Genomic DNA, 24,131 nt, shown 5'->3' on the forward strand with positions numbered 1-24,131 from the left:
AGTGAGTTCCAGTTTGGAGTACTGTGGCAAAGGGGATCATTCACAGCTCCCAGTCCCTTTGCTGGAGTCCTCAAGGTTTTTCACTTAGTTGCAGTATGATAGTCTGCTGGGTTTCTTGTAAAATTCTGAAGCTGACTTTCTTGACTATCTAGTTTGTCCCTGGTTCTCAATGCAGTGCAGACACAGTCATCCATCACTGACGATCTGGGGATGCTTCTTAGGACCCTGATGAGTCTAAACCCTTTGACCTTTAGAATTTGCAAGGTCATTCTCTAGTTGGGGGTAAGGGGAGAAGTGGGAAGACATATACCTTAATCATTTCCCCTCGAGACAATTCCTTCTCAGTGACTTGGCCAGAGCTTCCCTCTTTCCTAAGCTGCTAAAAACTAGAGTATCCAGGTTCCAAATGTCTTATTGTTTTAGAGAAGACACACAGGGCTTGACTGAATCCTTTGGGGGAGCATTACTCCACTTTATCTAATGGCTTCCAGGGACTTCTTGAAGAGTATAGACAGCTCAACTTGTCTATACCCTTGATTGATTCAGTAGAGGTGTTCTGGTTAAGCTAGCTGCTTCAGGTGATGGGGGGGCAGGATGATTGAGTGAGTGATTCAGTCAAGCGTCATCCTTACACTAATCAAGGGAGATAACACATCGAGGGAAATGGTGTTTGGTTTGGGAAGTTATGGGAATGTGGAGGAGAGTCAGAAAGGAGTTGATTGACACTATATTTCCAGTAGCAAGGGCAGTATTGATTTGAGGAACAGGTGATAAAGCAGATGGTGGAGAGATGACAGGGGTGGAATGAGAAGCATGTCTAGGGCTGTCAGGATACAGTGGGCCATGTGGGTTTGCACTTACACACTTGTCAGTTAGGAGAGTATGGGCTTAGGGTAGGAATTCCAAAGCTCTCTGAGAGATAGAGGGAAGTTATTCCAGACATAGAAACCAGCCTACTTACAGACATAAGTACACAATGCATACTTGAGGAATTGTCCAATGGAGTGTGGAGTGCATGAGAAGAGTGATAGGAGATAAGGCTGAAAAGGTGGGGGTGGGGTATCAGGTTGTTGCAGGACTCGAATTCTAGGTAAAGAAGTCTGAACTTTATTTGGTAAGTTAAATGGAGCTATTGAAGATTTTTTTGAGCAGAGGAGTGACATGTACAGAAGCTCTATACATGAGAATTTGAGGCATCTAGGGGGCACCATAGTACACAGAACACCAAGCCTGGAGTCAGGAAGGCTCATCTTCATGAGTTCAAATCTAGCCTCAGAAACTTAATAACTGTGTGACACTGGTCAAGTCACTTCATCCTGTTTGCCTCAGTTTCTTTATCTGTCAAATGAGCTGGAGAAAGAATTGGCAGACCATTCTAGTATCTTTGCCAAGAAAACCCTAAATGGGATCACAAAGAGTCAGATGTGACTGAATGACTGCACAGCAAATTTCATTGGTAGCTAGGTGGCAGGGTGGATAGCATGCTAGGCCTGGAGTTGAGAAGATCTGAGTTTGCCGTGGGCTGCTCATTGTCCAGCACTCAGCATGATTTGGAGACTTGAATAAGAAATGACCAGGCTGTGTGGGTAGTTCAGGGAAGAACAATGAACTCCGTTTATTGATTCTTAGGACAAGGTTTTTATAGAGCAATGAGACAAAGGGAGGGGACTCAAGTATTCTTATAATTATCTTAGTCTGTTATATCCTGGAAGTAGCACAGAATAGATAATTTGATAAGGATTTGTTATCTAGGAGACTGGCCTCAGGTACCTCCTAATGCAGCCCAAGTCATAAAGGGATACAATTGAGGGCAGACTTCAAAGCCAAAACTGCAGTCCTCAAAGGACGTCACGTTTAGAGCTGACCACCCAAAGATCCCTGAGTGCAGAATCAAGTATTTTAGCTCTTAACTAAAATCTTGGAGTAGAGCCTATTGATCTCAGAACTTAAGTAACATCCTTATAAGTATAACCCATAACAAAGAATTCAGGAGCTAACTTAACAAAAAGTAGCATCTCAAAGAGGTATTTCATATTAAAATCCACTCTCATTGCCTAATTATCTGAGTCCTGGATCAGGCCTCTTTGGCTCCCAACATGAGTTCAAATTCAGCCTTAGACATACACACACATATGTGTGTGTGTATATTTGCATGTATATACTTGTATCTGTACGTATACATACATATATACATGTGTGTGTGTAAGAGAGAGAGAGAGAGAGAGAGAGAGAGAGAGAGAGAGAACTATTTCCAAGACATGTGGAGATAGAACCATTCCTTGTGTGGGGCCAAGAGTTAAGGAAGTCAGAAGAATTGCATGTCCACCTTGTCAGAGGAGCCGTCAGCAGGAATATTGGAGTCCCTGAGGATTCTGACCATGGATAAGCAGAGAAGGAAGACCCAAACCAGCTACCAAATTCCTTGAAAAAAGCTATGAAAGGACCGTGGGCACAGTGTCTACCATTATTGACCATTCTAATGAGTCCCTCAGCTGGAACTCATCCTGAGCTTTCCAGGAGAGCACTAGCAGCGTTCTTAGAAAACATTGAGAGGGGAAGAAGTCCTGGTGCGAAGGGCAGTGATTTGGAAAGCATGTGATTCAGGGATCATGTGTCTTCTGACCTTTGAAATGCAGCCTGCCCAGGCATGAATGCTAACAACTTGTAAAAACTAGATCACACCACTCCCTTCAACATTACTGGTGGGGGATGGCTGTGATTCATAAATCAAGGGAAATGATGGGAGCAAACCATTCTTTCTATACTTTGAGTTTGGGTCTCCCAGCCCATGCATGCCTAGGAATACCATGGAAATAATAGAAATGAAGGACCTGGGGCACCTAGGAGGAATCTCCAGTGGCAGGACGAAAGATGTGAATGAACGTCCAGGCTTCCCTGCTGCTCCTGGATCTCTCTGAGATCATAGGGAGAGTGAGGCTGGTCCAAGTTCAGCCGTGCAGCTTTGGCAGTTGCTGGCCCCTGCCTGCCAAGTGGGCCTTCTGCTGACCTGCCCTGAAATTCTCACAGTCAGAGCCACTCTTTGGGGTTCCCAAACCCCAAATTGGCAGCAGATTTTCCAGAAGGTTCACCACTACAATGTCCATGACAGGAGAGAAGGGGCCCTGGCTCTCTCCTTTTAACATAGCAGCAATATAATGAAAAGAACAAATGACTTCACGTTAGTGATGATTGTTATTCAGTCAATGGTATCTCCATATCTGACCCCATTTGAGGTTTTCTTGGCAGAGACACTAGAGTGGTTTGCCATTGCCTTCTCCAGATAATTTTACAGATGAGGAAACTGAGGCAAGCAGGGTGAAGTGACTTGCCCAGGGTCACATGGCTAGTAAGTGTTTGAGGACAGATTTGAACTCGGGAAGATGAGCCTTCCTGACCCCAGGTCCAGCGTTCTGTGTGCTATGGTGCCCCCTAGCTGCCTTGGAGTTACTGTACCTGGATCTGAATCACAGCTCTACTATTTACTGTCTCTATGACCACGGATAAGTCATGTCACCTTCACCTGTCTGTGCCTCTGTTTCCTCCTCCATGAAATAAAAGCATTGGACTTGAAGCTGGACAGACCCAAGTTCACATCCTGCCTCATAAACTTGCTAGCTGTTTGATCCTGGGCAAGTCATTTAAGCTCTGCCTACTTCAGTTTCCTCATCTGTAAAATGGGGATAATAATAGCACCCACCTCAGGGTTACTGTGCAGATTGAACGAGCTAAGTAAGTAAAGCCTTGTGCAAACTATAAAGCACTATTTAAATGCTGTCCCTTATTAACCAGGGTGCTCTCTCTAGCTCTAAACCATATGATCCTTTGAACACATTAGCCATTTGCCTCATTAGAAAAGTAACGAAGGGGCAACTAGGTGGCACAGTGAATAGAGCACTGGTCCTGGAGTCAGGAGGACCTGAGTTCAAATCTGGCCTCAGACACTTAACACTTACTAGCCGTGTGACCTTGGACAAGTCACTTAACCCCAATTGCCCTGCCCCGCCAAAAAAAAAAGGTGACAAGCAGGACCCCCTAGAAAAAGGCATGGGACAGGCAAATTTCAGTGGACGTGGAAGGAAAGACTAGGACCAGAAAACAGTGAGGCAGGGTTTGCTACAGAACAGGGCCTAAGGTGCTGCACAGGGGCACCAGGTTTTTGTAGAATCAAGGACAGAGAAGGTAAAGTTCACCTAATGAAGAATTTCTCCAAAGTCCAGCCCTGTGTGTGTATGCCACTGTCTGGGCCTGCCCCCACACATTCCCTATGCCCCTCAACAACTGATTGCTCCCTTCCTCCTCATAAGCCAGGCTCCTGAAGCAATTAGCCATTGGTCCTGGTACGTCACTGCCCCCAGTGGCCAGCGCCTTCCTGGGCCTGGTCAGTTTCTTTTTCCTTGACCTCTGGAAAACTGGTCCTGGAACCCTTTGGTGTCAGGCTGGGGGAATGGAGTAAGGAAGGAAAGGTCACCTTTGTGATACTGGGGGAGTTAACAGTTAGCATTGTTGTCTTTTAGGATGTTTGGTCCAGGAAGAGAGTATAACTTTACCCGGCCCAATGAGAAAGGAGAGTTTGAGATTGCCGAAGGGATCAGTGCCACTGTGTTTCGAACAGTGCTGGTAAGGAGCGTACCCTTTTCTTCCTTCTCAGAGACTGCTGAGTCAGCCGCTGTGAGATTCCACATCAGTGCCTTCTATAACCCTATAGGGTTTCAGTTCAAGATTCACCTGCTTTGGCTTTTTTGTCCTTGCTTTCTGCCCCCTTGGCCTGCGTGTCCCTTCTCCCCAGGTTCTGGGACATGATTAAACAGTCAGGCCAGCAGGGAATCCTTTAGTAATTTTTCCATCTTACAAATACATTTGGGCATTACCTAATTCAAAAGTCATTTTGATATAACCAAGAGTGAATTGCAAAAGGGGGTAATTTCTTATTTTCTGTGACCACATTTTTTTTCTCTCCAGGATTATTACAAAACTGGAATCATTAACTGTCCTGATGGAATTTCCATCCCTGACCTTAGAGACACCTGTGACTATCTCTGCATTAACTTTGACTTCAACACCATCAAGTGTCAAGATCTGAGTAAGTACCAAAGAAATCAATAGCTAGGATTTATAGCTAGGTGGTTCAGTGGTTAGAGTTCTGAGCCTGAAGTCAGGAAGATTCATCTTCCCAAGTTCAAATCCAGCCTCAGACACTACTGGGCAAATCACTTGACCTCTCCCCGCCTGTCTGGAAAATGAGCTGGAGGAGGGAATGGCAAAACCAGTCCAGTATCTTTGCCAAGAAAACCCTAGAAAACCAAGAAAACGACTGAACAGCAACAACAATGGGCTGAGCTCTCTACTCAGCACTTTACCAATATATTTGAGGAAACTGATACAGACAGAGGTTAAGTGACTTATCCAGGATCATACAACTATAAATGTCTGAGGCTGGATTTGACAAGTTGGATAAGTGGTTCCCAGGAGCTGGTAGGTGAGGGTGTGCCACATGATCCTTGGGCTAGACAAAGGATGACCTCGGGTCTTTCTAGCCCCAGGCCCAGTGTATCATCTAGCTTCCGATAGAGATCATGAGTAGGAGTGTTATGATTTGAATTCAGGTCATCCAACTCCAACTCCAATAGTCTATCTACTTCACCACCCACCTACCTGCCAGTTACCAAGGGAAGTTACCTTGTATTTGCTTGGAATGGATTGAGTCTTCCATATCAAGTCTAAACTGGAGCCTGGATTGAAAACCATCTGTGATGGCAGTTTCCCACAATAGTTAGTTTCTTCACTCAATTCAAGTTATTGTGGGGTATTAGAGTAAACAGGAGCCAGAAAATTTGAAAACAATGAATCAACATGTGGCCTCACTTCTCTGGACTATCTAGCTGTAAAAAAAGAGGTAATTAATGCCTTCTATAAAGTCCTGTCAGAATTTGCTAAGAAAACTTTAATTAATTACATTAGAAATGAAAGATCCTTTGAGTGGTGGGAGAGAAGGGACTTATAAGTTAAAATGGTTTGGGACAGAGCAGGGAGAGGGTCAACTATATCATATATGAAGTTAAGTATGTTATTAACATGGTGGGAAAAGCATATACTTAATATAGGTGGAAAGGCCCCTGGAATTTTCACTTTTCTGTTGGGTTTGGCACTAATCTATGGAAGTCCCTTTATTTCTCCAGACCTCATTTGACCCTTCCCCTCTGGGTACTTTAACTCCCTGAAACCATAGTTGGTATCATTCTCTGAAGGAGACCACCAGTGGAGTGGTTCCCAGAGCATGGTATGGAAGAGTTTACCAGTGATCCTTAGGCTGGACTTGTATATCATATTGTATAGATGACTCCCATTGTCTACTTCCTTCAGTCATATTCATGCCCTGCTGAAAAGTGCTGGAGGAAGTAAGTCATGCAGCCATGTTGGTGGGAACTACTTTAATTTGTTAGCTCATCTCAGTTAGTCCCTTGATGCAGCAAGGCAGCCCTCTTACTTTTCCCTAATTGCTCCTCTGTCCTCATTATTTGTCCTCCTATATTGTATCCCACAACTATTCCAAATCTCCTCCTCTCTCCTTTGGCCCCCTATACTCCCCATAATCCTTTCTCTCTTAGCAACTAGGTGGCATGGTGGAAAGCTTGCTTGATTTGGGATATAGACGAGACTTATTTCAGTCCAGTTTCACACATCTCTTAGCTGTGTGACTTTGGGCAAGTCACTTAACCCCAATTGCCCTGCCTTCCCCCCTCCAAAAAAAATTGCAAAATGACTCCATGTGGATAATGGGCATCATATTCCCCATTGCTTACCTTCTCAATGGGTGGGGGGAGGAGCTGGACCCAGAAAAAAAAAATTTTTATAATTAACAAATAAGGGGCAGCCAGGTAACACAGCAAGTAAGAGCACCGGCTCCAGTGTTGAGAAGACCTGGAGATTGAATCCCAGGCTCAGACACTTAACACCCACCCAGAAACACCTGGCCGTGTAACCTTGAGCAAGTTACTTAACCCTAATTGCTTAGGGGCGGCCAGGTGGCTCAGTAAGAGCACCGGCTCCAGTGTCGGGAAGACCTGGATCAAATCCGGGCTCAGATACTCAGCACCACACCCAGAAATAATAACTGGCCGTGTAACCTTGAGCAAGTTACTTAACCCCAATTGCTTTTAAAAAAAAAAATTTAACAAATAAAAAAGTGCATCATATACTATGATCATCTCATTTGTGAGCCTCACTCTGAGGCAGCTGCTACTGTCACTCCAAAAAATGAAGATAATTCCTGTTCCTCGGCCTGTTTGCCTCTGGAAATAGGAGTGGTCAGTCAGTCAATAAGCCTTTAGTCCCTGGTATGTACCAGGTATTGTGTTCAGTGCTGGACTGCAAGAGGGGATTTGAACGTGCATTTTCTCCCCTCAGGTGCTTTGCTACATGAGCTCTCCAATGATGGAGCTCACAAGCAGTTTGATCACTACCTCGAGGAGCTGATCTTGCCCATCATGGTGGGCAGTGCCAAGAAAGGGGAACGGGAGTGCCACATCGTGGTGCTGACTGACGAGGACTCTGTAGACTGGGACGAGGACCATCCTCCACCCATGGGGGAGGAATACTCCCAAAGTAGGAGCTCTGCATTTATTTTTTTTCCATTTAAAATAATATTTTATTTTTTTCCTCCAATGACATGTATAAATAATTTTTAACATTTGTTGTGGGTTTTTTTTTTGGTAAGTTTGAGTTCCAAATTCTAGCCCTTCCTTCTCCTGCTCCTTGCCCCCTGAGGTGGTAGGCAGTCTAATACAGGTTATGCATGGGCCATCATGTAAAACATGTCTATATTAATCACTTTGTGGAAGAAAAGAAAGGATTGAAAGAAGAAAGAAAGAGAGAGAAAAATAGTATGCTTTGATCTGTATTCAAATGCCATCAGTTCCTTCTCTGGAAGCAAATACCATTTTATATCATAAATCCTTTCTGATTGCCTTGTATGATTGTATTGTAGAGACTAGCTAAGTCATTTACAATTCTTCCTCATATGGTATTGCTGTTATCATGTACAACATTCTCCTAGTTCTGTTCACTTCACTTTGTATCAGTTCACTTAAGTCCAGGTTTTTCTGAAATAATATAACTTGTCACTTCTTACAGCCCAGTAATATTCCATTACAATCATATACCACAACTTGTTCAGCCATACCCAATTGATGGGCATTCCCCTCAATTTCCAATTCTTAGCCACAATGAAATTCCTAGCCAGCTGCTATAAATATTCTTGTGCAACTAGATTCTTTTTCCCTTTTTAAAAAATCTCTTTGAAGTACAGTCCTAGTAGTGATGTTGCTGGATCAAAGCATACTCATAGTTTGATAGCCCTTTGGGCATAGTTCAAGATTGCTTTCCATAATGGTTGGATCAGTTCACAACTCTACTAGCAGTGCATTGGTGTCCCAGTTTTCCCAATTTTATCATTTTCCCTCCAACATTTATCATTTTCCTTTTTTGTCATATTAGACAATCTGATAGGTGTGAGGTAGTGCCTCAGAGTTGTTTTAAATTGCATTTCTCTAATCAGTAGTGATTTAGAACATTTTTTCATGTGATGATAGCTTTGATTTCTGTCTGAAAACTGCCTATTCATATCCTTTGACCTTTTATCAGTTGGGGAATGACTAGTATTCTTAGAAATTTATTATAATATCATATCACATATTATTATGTGTAATATTATAATATATGTAATACTATAATATATAATAATTATTATTCTGATAAATTTATAAAGTTCTTATATATTTGAGAAATGAGGCCTTTATTAGAGATACTTGCTTTAAAATTTTTTTCCCAGTTTTCTGCTTTCCTTCTAATTTTGGTTACATTGGTTTTGTTGGTGCAAAACCTTTTTAATTTTGTATAATCAAAATTCTCCATTTTATATTTCATAATGCCTTCTATCTCATTTGGTCCTAAATTCTTCCCTTATCGATAGACCTGTCAGGTAAACTATTTCATTCTCTCCTTGTTGTTATTGTTGCTGTCTGTCCTTTGTTCTCAAAGAGGATCGTGACATCAGGAAGATGGTGCCATGACTTGCAAGTGAATCGGATTTGGGGGAGGGTAGGCTGTGCAAGGTCACCAGCCTTTCTCCTCTGAAGCCACCTGGGCCCAGGGGCAAGATGTCGATCAGGACAACTGGAGATGGTCTAGCATGATCTCCTCATTCACCAGTGGCATCACCCTTTATGCCTAAATCATATACTTATTTTGACCTTATTTTGGCATATGGTGTGAAATGTTGGTTAATACCTAGTTTCCACCATACTGTTTTCTAGTTTTCCCAACAGTTTTTGTCACATCATAAGTTTTTGTCCCAAAAACTTGGATCTTTGGGTTTATCAAACACTAAAATACTGTGGTCATTTGCTACAATGTATTGTGTACCTGAGCTATTCCACTCTATTTCTTAGCCAATACCAGGTTATTTTAATGATTATCACTTTATAATATAATTTGAGATCTGATATAACTAGGCCACATTTTTTTCATTGATTCCCTTGATGTTCTTAACCTTTTGTTCTTCCAGATGAATTTTGTTGTTATTTTTTCTACCTCTGTAAAGTAATTTTTGGTGGTTTAATTGATACGGCACTGACTAAGGAACTCTGCATATATTATGAGAATGCCTGGGCACCAGGAGGATGGGCAGACATGAAATGCTGATGGTAGAAATTTGAGTCCAGCCAATTCTGTGAGTCAGAAATCAGACCCAAACTTCACGGCTTGCTAAATTTGTCCAGTTGACTATAGAATGAGCTCCTAATTTATGCCAAGTTCATAGGCTAGAGGATCCCTATTTCTGCTCTGGTACTGAGCATACACCAAGCAGATGTTACGTCCATCATGTGGTACTAATCATGTGGTGCTAATATTGACGATGTGTCATCTTCTTCCTGAATTATTTCATGATCCCATAATCTTAGAATTTTATAATTAGCAGAGATCTTAGATGCCTGCTAATTCAAGTACCCAAACCATGAAGTAAGCCGCATAATGATAAGAATATTCGAAGAACAAAAATAATTTGTTGTTGCTCAGTCATGTCTGACTTTTCATGACATCATTGGGGTTTTCTTGGCAGAGATACTGGACTGGTTTGCCATTTACTTCTCTAGATCATTTGACAGATGAGGAAACTGAGGCAAACAGCGTGAAGTGACTTGCCCAGGGTCACACAGCTAGTAAGTGTCTGAGGCCAGATTTGAACTCACAAAGATGAGTCTTCCTGACTCCAGGCCCTGCACTCTATCTACTATACCACCTAGCATTTATATAGTGCTTTTAAAAGGTTTGCAGAATGACTTCATATGTATAATAGGTATCATATTCCCATTTCTTGCCTCCTCAATGTGTTGGGGATGGGCTGGAGGGAGAGTATTTTAAATTAGTAAATAAAAGGTTTACAAATATTATAATATAATATTTTAGAATTACAAATATTACCTATATTATTATATAAATATTATACATTATTTATCTGATTTGTTAGATAATAGCCTTACTCTGTGATGCAGCTCCTCTTACCTTCTTTTCCAGATAAAGAAAGTGAGGCTAAGAGAGGCTAATTTTCCCAGAGTCATGTAGTAAGATTCACATCTTTCTGACTCCAAATCTGATTCTCTTAACGACTGTGTCATCCAGGTGCAATATCATTTCTAATCGGTTATCCACCTCTACTTAAATATTTCCAGTGACAAAGTGTTCACCATCTCCAGAGGCAGCCCTCTTAGGGTTTTGTTACCTTGGGGTAACTTTCATTGTTGGAAAATTCCTTATATTCAATTTAGTTCAATTATCAAGTACTTGATACTATGTATAGAACTTTGTGTTAGACTCTGAAGGAGATGCAGAATTTAGATAAGCCAATCCCTGCCTTTTGGGAGTTTATATCTCATCGGGTGGTACTTGCATGAAATAATATGATATAATATAATAGGATAGGATATAATAATTATAACAAGGGAATATATGAAAATGACATTCTGAAATGTAAGGAAAGTGCTATTTGAAGGTCAGAGCTTGGGGTAAAGGCTGATTTTTTTCAAGGGGTTGGAAGTTCAGGGAGGGCTTCCTAGAAAAGATTGCATGTGATGATACTAGAAGAATGACCCGAAATCTGCCTTCCTGTAACCACCACCTATCGGTCCTAGTTCTGTTCTTTTGATCAGATCCATACGGAATCAGTCTAATCTTTCCTTGTATGAAGACAATTATGATGTTTTCCCTAAAACCTCTCTAGGCAAAAGATTCCCATTACTTTCAGCCATCCCTCAGATGGCATGGTTATGAGATCTTCAAGCCTCTCCTGGCTGTCCTCTAGTCTGTCAATGTTTCTGTGGTACATGACACTCCAGGTGGAGTCTCTACCCAGACTGTTACTTCCTTTGATTTGAATTTTATACTTGTATTTTTCTATATTATATATTATAGACATCATATATCTATAATATATTATAGATGTTAAATGTCTGTATTGTATATTACATATATTAATGTGTTTTATATGTGATATAGATATATTATAGATAGTATATGTCTATATTGTTTGTTATATATAATGTGTTATATATGTGATATTATAGACATTATCTGTCTATATTGTATCTTATATATAATGTGTTATCTTTAATATATTTGCATTTATCTCATTTATTTATGAAGTTGCATTTATTTCTAATAGGATCTTAGTTTTAGAACTCAAAGGTACATCATTTAGTTCTACCTTCTTATTTTACAGATGAGGAAACTAAGGCTAGGGGCTGTGTTTTGTCTAGTCACACCAGGTAGTAAAGAGAAGAGCCGGGATTCAAACCCACATTCACTGACTCCAAATCCAGTGACCTCTCCAGTCTACCATCCTCCCTCTCCTTGTCAGTGCACATGCTGTTGGCCCAGCCTTGTTATTAACTAAAAGCCCTACGCATTTTTCATTTGAGCTTCCAAGGCAGCATTTTGCATTTCTTCTCTCAGAGCCAGGACAAGGCATTTGTGTATACCAGACAAAGTTTGGAAAATCGGCCTCCTTTGTGTTTCTTCCCATCAGAAATGTTTACCTTCACGGTAATTACCAACATGGTAATGTGTTGCGGTGAGCCAAATTTCTGGTCTTGAAATATATGCATTTGCTAAAAGCTTTCCATTGATCTAAATGATATGGGTCACTCTGGAATAAGTCTGCACTCCTAAAAGGATAAATATCTCTTACAAAAGTAAACAAAAAGCAGACAGATATACTTAGATAGTTCAGTGAATTTGTGATTTCACTGGCATTTTTGTAGCCCATCCATGTCTTCTCATTCTGGACAATTCTCATCTAATTCCTTCCATTAATCCTTCTTAAAGGATTTCCCCAACATGTTGGAGGCTTTTCTTTAGGTCTTTTAATATTCTATGGAAAATCCCTCAAAAGATAGAAGACTTCTACCCTACTCTTTTGCAGAGGTGAGAGGCACACAGGGATGGTACATCGTTCTTACTTTTTCCATGTATCCATTGGTCTTGCTCAGTTTTTTCTCTTTTCTTTAAAAAAGATTATTTGTAATAAAGAATTGGAAATTGGAAAGAATTGATGCCCATCAATTGGGGAATGACTCAACAAGTTGTGGTATATGATATTGTGCTTTAAGAAATGACAAGCAAGCAGATTTCAGAAAACCTGGCAAGACTCACATGAATTGATTCAAAGTGAAGTAAGTGGAACCAGGGGAACAGCGTACACAGTAACAACAACATTATGTGATGATCAACTATGATTGACTCGGGTCTTCTCAGCAATACAACGATCCAAGACAATTCCAGAAAACTCATGATAGAAAATGCTGTCCACATCTAGAGAAAGAACTATGGCGATGCAGACTGAAGCACACTATTTTCTCTTAATTTTTTTCCCGTTTTGTTCTGTTTCTTCTTATACACCATGACTAATATGGAAATATGTTTTACATGATTGCACATATAAAACCTACATGAAATTGCTTACTGTTTTAGGGAAGAAGAAAATTTGGAACTCAAAATTTTATTTAAAAATAAATGTTTAAAATTGTCATTATATGTAATTGGAAAAAATATGATACTATTTAAAAGAAAAAATATTATTTACTAAATAGGATTGTAAGGGAAGGGGGGAGGAAGGGAGCAGATACTGGGAGAAATTATTTTCAAAAACCAAAATATATCAGTAGAAATTTTAAAAACCAGATTGTGTGGGAAGCACTGAGATCCACCTTGTTATCCCTTGCTGTATTGTCGACAAGTTTACCTCCTTTCCAGACATGTATATCCTTTCTGTCTTCCGTATTACTGTTGTTGTTTAGTCATGTCCAGTTAGTTATATACAAGTCATTCTGGTAATATAATGTGGTCTGCTGATCCCTACCATCTTGTCTTTTTTATTTACTTTTAGGTCACATGACATTTCTCTAATTCGGAGAAATGGTGTTTCATGATTCACAGCCATATAAAATAAAGAGATCAGAGAGGCTACAGAGAGAGACCTGACAGAGATCCAGCTCTCTGGAAGCTTACCACCTACTAGGAGCAGGGCAGGAGGGATGACCTGAAAGCCTCACTCTCCCCATGATTAACCCCTGGTGTTCTCTTTCTAGTTCTTTATAGCTCCAAGCTCTACAGATTCTTCAAATACATTGAGAATCGGGATGTTGCAAAAACTGTATTGAAAGAACGGGGACTAAAAAATATCCGAATTGGTATTGAGGGTAAGAAAAACAAAATCTCTCTTGTCATGATTCTGACTTCAGGCTTTAGCTTTATAAACACTCCCTTGGACCTCAGAGAAGTCACATAAATAATTAGTATGAAAAGCCATTTTTGTAAATAATAATTATGAAAAGCCATTTTCATAAATAATATTTTAACAGTTGTTTTGTCTTGCCAAACTTTTCATTTTCCTTTCTCCCCAGTGTTTTTGTGCTTTAAAACAGCTTGGAAAATAGGTAACTTTGCTGCCTTCCCAGAGTAACGATACCTAATAGTTAGCATTCATGTAGCACCTGAAGATTTGCAAAGCATTTTACATAAATTATCAAGAAAGAGACAAGTGAATTTCCTCCATCTGAGCTAGAAGGTGATGACTGCATCTCACTCTGCGTTTGACCACAGGACATATATAGTACACACTATACTCCTTCCCCCTCCCCACTTCCCCAGTATACTGTGTCTGGTTTGAGTTAGGTCTAGTGTGTCTTGGGATAAGAGATAAAGGTGTCATTCCCTCTGAAGTGCCTTGCCAACTTCCTGTTGGATGCTGCAAGTCTGAGATATGCTGGGAGGTTCTCTGCCTTGATGGGTTTCTTTTTCTTTTCTTTCTTCCTTCTTTCCTTTCTCCCTCTCTCCTTCCTTCCTCCCTCCTTTCTTCCTTCTTCTTTCCCTCCTTCCTTCCTCTCTCCCTTCTTTTCTTCTTTCCTCCCTCCTTCCTTCTTTCCCACCTTCTTTCCTCCCTCCCTTACTTCCTTCCTTCCTTTCTCCCTGGCTTCTTCCTTCCTTCATGATTTTAGGATTTTGTTTTATTTTGATTTTTTTTACTCTGTTAGGGAGCTACTAGATGGTGCAATGACTAAAGCACTGGATCTAGAGTTGGGAAACTTTGGGTTCAAGTCTTGACTCAGACACTTGCTGGCTATGTGACCCAAGGCAAGTGATTTAACCTGTGACTTCCGCACTATAAAATGGGGAATGATAGTAGTACCTGCCTCCCAGAGCTGTTGTGAGGATAAAATGAGATAATATTTTTAAAGTGCTTTGTAAACCTTTAGGCAATTATTTGTGTTATTATTATTAATTGTCATTATATCAGACTCTGGTGTTGACAACGCTGATAACAACTAAAGCGGATGAGAGTGTTCTCTTCCAATTCCAATTCCAATTCCCCTGGAAGAGGCAGAATGGATTTTCCTGAATTATGCCTTTTCTTAGTGTGATGTAATGAAAAGAGCACTGGATTTTGAAAATTAGCATAATTGATTTGAATCTTGGCTCTGCCAGGCACTTAACGTTTTCAGCCTCATTTTCCTTCTCTGTAACATGGGGATTGTAACAATTGCACTGCTTACCCCCAGATATTTTTTGTGAGCTTCAGAGCTGAAAAGGACCTTAGAGATCAGCACCTAGTCCAATCCCTTCATTTTGCAAATGAGGAAACTGAGGCCCAGAGAGATAAAGTGTCTGTCAGCCAGGGTCAGACAGGTGGTAAATGGCAGAGACAGGATTCAAAGTCAGGTCCTTTGATTCAAGATCCAGCAATCTTTCCACCACACTATTTTGGTACTCAGAAAAAAAAAAGAAATTGCTGTATAAACTTTGAAAACACTCTGTAAAATATAAACTAGGGACAAGGCTTCTAGGATGTCTAGATGTTCTCACTGATAGAACATTCATTTGAGCAAATAAATTCAGCCTTCGTTTCAAACCAAATGACCTGGATCAGGAAGGAAAAGTGTGATGGTAAGAAAGGGATTAATTACAGAGAGAGTGATTCATGGCACAACCAGTCCAAGAACCATGCTTCCCTGAGTATCAGGGGGGACATTCAGCAGCCTGAGGCAGAGCATAAGGAGAGAGTCGAGATTCCAGGGAGAGCAATGGCCAAGCTTTTGAGGAATTCTGCCTCTGTCTTTCAGGCTATCCCACTTGTAAGGAAAAAATTAAGAGGAGACCAGGTGGCCGGTCAGAAGTCATCTACAACTATGTCCAACGTCCATTTATCCAGATGTCTTGGGAAAAGGAGGAGGGAAAGAGCCGCCATGTTGATTTTCAGTGTGTCCGAAGCAAGTCCCTCACCAACCTCGTGGCAGCTGAGGAAGATGTCTCTGAAGACCAGGAGACCCTGATGCATCACCCTCCACAGGTGGATGAACTCGATCGGCTGAATGCTCCACTCTCCCAGATGGCCCCTACTGACTTCCCAGATTAGGGCTGGCCATTAATCCAGTCACATCTCTAAGGTTCTTTTCTTCCTGGGCTGCACTCAAGGTTTGTCTCACCCTGAACTGAGACATACTTTCTCTCCAACCCTTCCCCACATCACCAATAATATTAAGGTGTATTCTTTGAAGCAAGCTGATGCCCCTAAGAGGAAATGAGTAGTCAGTACTGGCCAGTGAATCACCACACATTCTTTGCTGACCCTGGACACATGGGAAGCCCCTCAGGATTGGTGCTGTCCTGGAATAACTTGAGAAAGCTGAAAAGGAAGAAAAAAGAAATCTCATTTCCTCATATAGCAGAACACTTCCTGCCCTTCTTCCCATTCTCTTTACCCCCTTTTCCTTGCCAGGTCCACACCCCATTGCTTTTTGGCAGCTTCTTCAGTTGCAAGGGGACCAGACCACCATCCCATTCTGCTGCATAGTTATCCATGGAAGACTGCTAGAAGACTTCTAAAGGATGCCTCCAGGATTCAGCTCACCTAGAAGGAATGAGGCCTTGTTTACAAAACAGTCGAGTTTCTCAGAAGCGAATCCTTCAAGAGCTTAAATTTAATTGTCTTTTTTTAATTAAAAAAGAAACACATAGCAGTAGTTTATCTTTTGGTAGAGAGGGTAAATGGCATAACAGTAGGATTTATGCTCTTTTAATTTCTGAATATGGGGGCCTGAATTGATTGTTCATTATGGAATGAAAATCAAGGGAATGAAACCAGCTGTCAGCTATTGAACTATTGTTCACTCATTCCCCAGCCGGGCTAGAAATTCAGGAATCCTGAGTAAAGCCATTAATTTGCCCCAAGTTCAGGGCTGTGCTGGGGGATGTGGCTGGAATGAATAGGGCCATGACTAGAGGCTCTCAAAACATGGTCAGGAATTTTTGCTGAGGCCTCATTTATTCAAATGAAAGAAATTTTAAGATGCCTTTGAAGTTTAGTAGCAGGGATGGAGAAGGCCAGGATCTCAGGAATCAATAGATATAGCCCTGTCCTGGTGCTAGGTAAGGGAAAATAATCAGGGACTTGGACTCTGGCTTGAATTCTGCAACCCCTTTCATGAGTTTTAGATGCCTCTCACTCCCATGCCATCCAAAGGTCCATTCCAGCCCTCCCTCCTTAGAGATGTGACTGAAATGATCTTATTATGCAGATTCGATCCCATGGAGCTTGGTGTGGGTGGGAGAATAATAGCAAATTCAACCTGGGAAGTAGCCTCTCACTTGTTCACTCAGGGTAATAGAAGATGCCAGGTGCGAAGAAAGTATTACTGTTAATGGAGTTTTTTTCCTAGACAAGTGTCACCTTCATTGGCTCAGGATCGAGAAAATTAGGTTGATTTTTTTTTTACGTCAACTGTATTAACCTTGTGCTAACCCAGAGCCTACATTGTTCCCCCAACTGCCATACTTCCAGATCAAAGTCCTCCGATGTGCAACTTGGACAATGGGTCTTGGACTATGGTTGTATCCCAGCAGATAGTCAGAGTAGGACACAGTGCTGTGAGTAGAGTTAGGTCCAGATTAATGCAAATAATGAAAGTCCTGAAGTGAGGGCAGCATTCAAATTCATACTCCCTATTTCCATTGGGGTGGAACCAATGACACCATTTTACCTAATTATAACCTCTAGTAGTGTGAATTTGAATAGTTGTAGCCATTCCGGGGGATTCTTTATTTACATTAATTGGGACCTGTTTATGTCTCTTTGAATGATTTTGTAACTGGGAACCAAATTGGATTCCAGAGCAAAATATAAATGGTTAGGAGTTATCTTCTGTTGTGTATTATCTGGCCTACTCTTTTGGCATTTACAGCCTCAGTTCCACTGGTATAACATGGTAACCAGTTGACTATAATTTTAGCCCTCCAAAGGCTCTTTCTAAATTGCATGTTACTTTGACATTCTTATGCTCTTCAAACTCCTTTAAGACACTACAGGACAAGGTACTTTCCTCTAATTTGCAATGATGACTTAATTACTTTGTAATCCAAGCCAAGACAATAGTAGAAACATTTTTAGCAGCTGTTGTCAAAGAGAAAAAGAGTGACTCTTTTGGATCCAGTGAGTTCTTGAATTAGAAGTATGCTTACAACTTTTTTGTGACATATTGTTGGTGGCGTCAAAATCTAAAATGCATGATATGATGTCTTCTCAGGAGTTAAAATGATACTGTTGGCCCACCATTGGAAGGATAGACACTGAATTGCTTTTCTGGTGGGGGCGATTAATTCTGAGCCATCCATGCATGTTCCCTTCTCCATCTCCGTTTTGTTTTTAAACTGATGACATACATTTGTGAGTCAGGTGGCCATTGTTAGGAGTACAGACTGTATGAGGAACCATGTTTCCTCTGTATGGAGTTAATTGGCACATCCTCGAATTAAATCTACAACCTCGACCTCATTAGCACTAAATTCACATCAAGACATCCTCTAAAATGGTGCTTCCTTTGTGTTTCTGAATGAACAAACCATCATTGCAAAGACCATTCAGATTCTACAACCTTTATTTGTATACTTTAAGAAATTAATGAAGATTTATTTTCTTGTTGAAGTACATGTTTATTCCCCCCACCTCAGTATTTAGCTTTTATGTTATTACTATTAAATGTACACACTCCAAAAAGGAACTGCTACCTTGGTGTTTAAGAAAAAGTACAACTGTGTTGCATCAATTGGAAGATATCAGTACTGTTTGAAGGATAGCTTTCTTGGGACATCGTCATCGTTTTCACAACTGGTATTAGTGTGCCCAGCTATCTGGCCCATGGAACAACCCATGAGCTAAAGCAAGGTAGCAGAAACCGATGAGAGAAAACTGATATTGCAATTGAGTTTCTTCCCAGAGCCAGTAGTTTCTTGTTGTTATTTGTTATTTATTCAGTCCACCCCTGGGGGGAGGGCACAGTGGGGTTGGCAGCTGTGAAACTCTGGGAGTTCATTTGGGTGCCAGAGGTGGCATTCTTTTGCCACTAGACTGAATGCTAATGGCTGTCTATATGATAACTCCACATCCACCAATCCCTGGCTTACCAAGTTAATTGTGTTCTGAGGGTCAGAGTAATGATCCCCTGCACGGAAAGTCATATCCCTTTAAAACTTTCTAAGCCATATAAAGACATGGCAGAGAGAGCAGACGGGGAAGTACTGACTGGTTCCAGGGCATCTCTTTAAGCCCCAGTATTGGCAGAACTCTGGGATTAGAGTAGACATATTTTTTCCCCTGGTATAAATGGGGAGAATCCAATTCAATTTCTTTTCCAAGTGCCTAAATAAGTTAGTCAGGTTCTGTTATACCTGAAGACAGATTGTTTCCAAAGAAGATATTTTATTTGCACTCAGACTATCTTTCTTCCTTGGTGGCCAAGGTGAGAATTTTTAAGGAAAATGGTAGTTCTGTTCTGTTTGTTACAGCATTATCTCAAGCTTGGCCATATTTCTAGCATAGGGATGGAGCAAGAATAAGGAAGAGAGAGTAGGGTAGAAATTCTGTAATGTTAGCAGTCACTTCCATTTGCAGTCCATCGTGGGATCATAGATCTGGAAGGAATCTCAGAGGCTATCCATACAGGCTCATGCTAGTGCCCTTGAATGTTTGAAAAGTATTTATCCTGGGGCAGCTAGGTGGTGCAGTAGATAGAGCACCAGCTCTGGAGTCAGGACCTGAGTTCAAATATGACCTCAGACACTTATTGTATGGCCCTGGGCAAGTCACTTAACCCCAACTGCCTCAAAAAAGAAAAGGAAAGTACTCATCCTGCCAGGGTGTTTTGACTTGAAGAAGGGATGAGGGTAGCTTCCTTATGTCTGGTTGAATTTCTGGTTTCTGCAGAGGGAGGAAAGAGAGTTGGGGAGAAAGAAAGTGATACCAAGGGGTGAAATTTGAAAAAAAAAACCTACAGAATAGTTGGGAATTGTGAAATTTACACTTTAATATGCAACAGCAAGAATTATTTTAAACCTCACCTCAGAGAAAAATGTAGACTGATGTAGACTGTATAAAAATCACAATGTAAAGAGACCTAAATGAGTGGGCACAGTTTACAAATGGGATTCCCAGAATATTGATCTAGAGTTCTCCTGTAGGAAATAAGCGAACGAATCTGAATCAAAGTATAGGCCTTAAATAAAACCATGCCTGAAAGGTGTGATGTGGAATCCTTTATTTTTAAAAAGTCATGTCATAGAAACTTAAGAATTGGAGGGGGGGGAGTGGGTAATTAGTGGTACATGCCTATAATTCCTGCTGCTGAGGGAAGCTAAGGCCGGTGGATCATTCAAGCTCAGTAGTTCTGAGTTGCTTTTTAAATCAACCAATCAGGTGTGCCTGCTGTCAGGTACCATGGTAGTAGGGGGAGGGGGAGATGAGGCTGCTTAAGGAGGGACAGAGTGTCCCAGGTCAGAAATCAGAGCAGGCCCAAGCTCTGGGAAGGTCAGAATAGGGACTGGCAGACATCTTTCCCCTACCCCACCCCCCATCAAGGGCCAACCCCCTTTTCATGTGTTAAAAAAAATAAAAATTAATGATTTAACTTTGCCGATACAAATTCCCTGATTAGGATGGGCCCCAAGAAAGTGTTAGCTTTGAATGCTCCCTTCGATTTACAGGTGGGATGCTGGTTTGGTTTTCCGTTTTATTTTGTATTTAGTTTTAATGTTGCACTTGTTCCCCTCCTACAGTGTTTATGAGATCCTATAATCAGGATGCCTTTTTTTCTATAATAAAGTTATTTCTGTGTGCCCGAGTGATGTTTTGGGGTTTGTTTGTTTTTTTTAAAGACAAAGTGAATCTGAGCACCTACTGGTTATTTATTAGATCCACTTTGAAATGTCTACCTGCACATCAGAACCTCCTTTCCCGGTGGGATAGAATGAGATAATATTCGCAAACCGTTTTGTAACTTAATCATCACTATGTGCCTTGAGCTTTGGTCTACTCTATCACTGCCCATTTCTTTTCAGACCTAGTAGGTCCAGGGGCCCTCAGTGACCTCTACCTTCAACCTTCATTCTACCTTCATTCTCAAGACCCCCCCCCCCAAATAACTAAAGGTGCCTCTTCTCTATCATCCTTTGCTAGGGACAAGGAGATCTCAGGTCCACACGGAAGTTTAAAAGGGGAAATGAAGCATAACCATTCCTCTATTTTAAAGTATAGGCAGGGAGGGGTGTGTGGAAAGCAGTGATTAAAGAAAAAAAAGGGGAAAGCTGAAAAGGAAAACCAGAAGTCTTAAGACCTCTAATTAGTAGAAGTGGGATAGGAAAGCACCACCCTGGTGGCTCCCTTCCCTGTCCCTCATTATTCTAGTTTAACCCTATTAAGGATTTGTGGGCAACTAGGTGGTGCTGTGGACAGAGTGCCCAGGCTGGAGTCACAAGGACCTGAGTTCAAATTCAGCCTCAGATACTTACTAACTCTGTGACCCTGGACAAATCACTTAATCTTGTTTGCCTCAATTTCTCATCTGTAAAATGAGCTGGAGAAGGAAAGAGCAAACCATTTTGATATCTTTGCCAAGAAAACCTCAAATAGGTTCATGAAGCATTGGACACAACTGAAACCACTAAACAAGGACAGTGGGAAGATCTTTGTAGACAAGGAGGACTGGATTAAATTCCAGATCTTCTATGTGACTTGGAGGCAGTGGGTGTAGTGGGTAGTGTAGTGGACTCCAAACTTGGCTTGGGATCCAGAAACCTGGGTTCAAATTTAGCTTCAGACATTTACCCTGGGCCTCAGTTTCTGCATCTGTAAAATGGAATTGATGTTGAGAAGGGTTGTGAGGATCAATGAGTTTATTTGGATAAATATAATGCTTTGCAAACCTTAAAGCACTACTTAATTGTGAGATATCATCATTACTATTGGACAAGTCATGTTTGTCTCTGAGTCTTAGCTCAGAGGAATTTGTAAAATGAAAGAGTGGGATTAAATAAACCCCAATGTCCCTTTCACCTCCAAATTCTGTGACTACTGTAACACCACTCCAGCCTCACTCCATTAGCCCACCTGTACTGGTGCTGGAAGGTTGGGTCCCCAGAAGCATGTTTGCTACTACTTTCAGGGTTCTAGGGGTAGCCTTGTGGATGGCTATACTATTTGCTATACTTGATCCTTAGCCCCCACCAGTGTGCCTTCCCTTTAACAATCAAGCAGTAGATTAAATTTTTTAGCAAAGGTATTTACTCAAATGCCACAGCGAGAACAGTAGTTACAAACTATTTCTACTCAAATCGGGGGCTCACTTCCACCAATATACACAAAATCCAAGGGGGTGGTGGGGGAATTGACAGGAGTGCGCACATATTTAAAATACTATAGTAGCATAGCATACTTGCTCCTTATACATAAGACACATGTAGAGACAAGTTAACACACAATTACAGAAATGTAGAGCATCAAAGCACTTTTTTCTACATAGTCCTCTCAAAAGTTTTCTGTGATGTTGGTGATGTCTGGTCATTCCACTGCTAAGCTGAGCTGGCTTCTTGAAGAGTAAAGCACATCTATACTTGTTCCTTGGGTGCAATGTTTCAAATGAACAGGTCAATCTGCTAGTGGGCTGGGTTAGGCAGTTCACTTAGCTACAGAGATGGCTCCTCACTGAGTTTGGCTGTAGATGGAATGGACTGGGCAGGTTGTTTAGCCATTGGCTATGGCAACTGCTGCTAGACAGGTCACTAGCCTGCTGCCAGACTGGGACAGGCATGTCCATTGGCCCCTGGGTAGCAGATCCCTTAACTGCTGGGCTCTTCTCAGGTTCTGACCTCTGCTGGAAGGTCAGTTTTCTGGGATCATTCTTCAAAGGGTCAGCTGTAGTATTTCACCACCTTCAGTCAACAGCTTGACTGTTGGGTGTGGAAGAGTGCTGTGCTCTCTTCACCTAGTGTTACAATCTTCTTTTCAACAGTAATGGTCTCTCAGCTAGGGTAATGACACTTAGCCTAGTATTGGCAGAAGTGTCTCCTCTTTGGCTGACTTAGAGCCTCAGTTCTGAGGTCTGTCACCTCCAGACAGGAGGAGGGAGAAGTTTAGCCTCATGCATGACTCTCCATTTTCCATCTCCAGGTCTTTGCATTAGCTGGCCTCCATACCTGAAATACCCTCCATCTTTACCTCTACTTTTTAATTCCCTGACTTCCTTCAAGACAGTTCAAATCTACCTTCTACAGTAGTCTTTTTCTAGTGCCAACAACGGCTAAGGCCTTCTTCTCTGAAACCATCTTATCTTCCACCTCCTCCACCTGTATGTTGTATGTACCTAGTTCTTGACATGTCTACCCTGTTAAAATGGGGACTCCTAGAGGGCAAGGACCATTCCCCCTCCCCTTTTCTTTGACTGGCAATCCTTCCTGATTCAAAGTTAGTTCTTTCTGTAAGTTATACTATCTTGGCTTGTGGTAGTCATTTCCACCAGTGCAGCCAGTTATACTACCCAGAATCCTCTTGTGATCTTATGTAGGTGAGAGACAAGGGACAAAGGTGGGAATGCAGCCCGTGGGTTAGAGGCAAATTCATTGTCTTTGTTGGCCCCATCAGGTTCAATTCAGTTATTCAAGGCTCAAAAACTTCCTTAAAATGGGGAATATTTTAAATTTCATCTCAATGTGTTTCTCCTTTACTTTCAATGGCTCTGTCTTTTTGCCTCTTAAAACCATCAGCCTTGCCAAGGTCGCCTTAGGGCACCCTATTATACAACCCTACCTCTTTAAGCTGTACTTTCTTGGAACTCAGAGGAGATTCACTCATTTTTGGTCTAGTAGCTTGCTAATCCACAGTGTGGGTAATGTATATAGAACAATTTAAAGTTAGATATTTCACCTATTCTCCAGTACCCTCACTGGGATGCCTACCTAACAGACATCTACAATTTAGTGTCAAAAATTGAGGTCCAGGGGTGGCTAGTTGGTGCAGTGAATAGAGCACCGGCCCTAGAGTCAGGAGGACCTGAGTTCAAATCTGGACTTAGACAATTAACACTTACTAGCTGTGTGACCTTGGGCAAGTCACTTAATCCCAATTGCCCTGCCTTGCCCCCTCCAAAAGAAAAAAATTGAGGTCCATTCTCTACCCCAGTTACCCTTTCCTAAATTCCCATTAATATCAGTCCTTCCCCAATTCCTAACTCAGAACCTCATTTTCAGTTATTTTCTCC

At 41.3% G+C, this 24,131-nt stretch overlaps 1 protein-coding gene across 4 annotated transcripts in view; it reads left to right on the forward strand.

The window, feature by feature from the left end:
- Window positions 1–20,720, forward strand: part of KCTD20 (potassium channel tetramerization domain containing 20) — a 74,373-nt gene extending 53,653 nt beyond the window's left edge. For all 4 annotated transcript variants that reach the window (XM_069073560.1, XM_069073558.1, XM_069073561.1 and 1 more), the window contains 5 exons: window positions 4,515–4,617; window positions 4,960–5,080; window positions 7,405–7,602; window positions 13,641–13,751; window positions 15,672–20,720. In XM_069073560.1, the coding sequence (XP_068929661.1) occupies window positions 4,515–4,617; window positions 4,960–5,080; window positions 7,405–7,602; window positions 13,641–13,751; window positions 15,672–15,964 (826 nt within the window). In that variant the 3' untranslated portion in view covers window positions 15,965–20,720. The remainder of the gene's footprint in view (window positions 1–4,514; window positions 4,618–4,959; window positions 5,081–7,404; window positions 7,603–13,640; window positions 13,752–15,671) is intronic.
- The last annotated feature ends 3,411 nt before the right edge of the window (window positions 20,721–24,131 follow it).

Source organism: Petaurus breviceps, unplaced genomic scaffold (assembly GCF_028583685.1).
Source record: "Petaurus breviceps papuanus isolate PSGF00001 unplaced genomic scaffold, PetGlider_PUasm1.0 90865, whole genome shotgun sequence".
In the NCBI taxonomy this organism is placed as follows: Eukaryota; Metazoa; Chordata; class Mammalia; order Diprotodontia; family Petauridae; genus Petaurus; species Petaurus breviceps.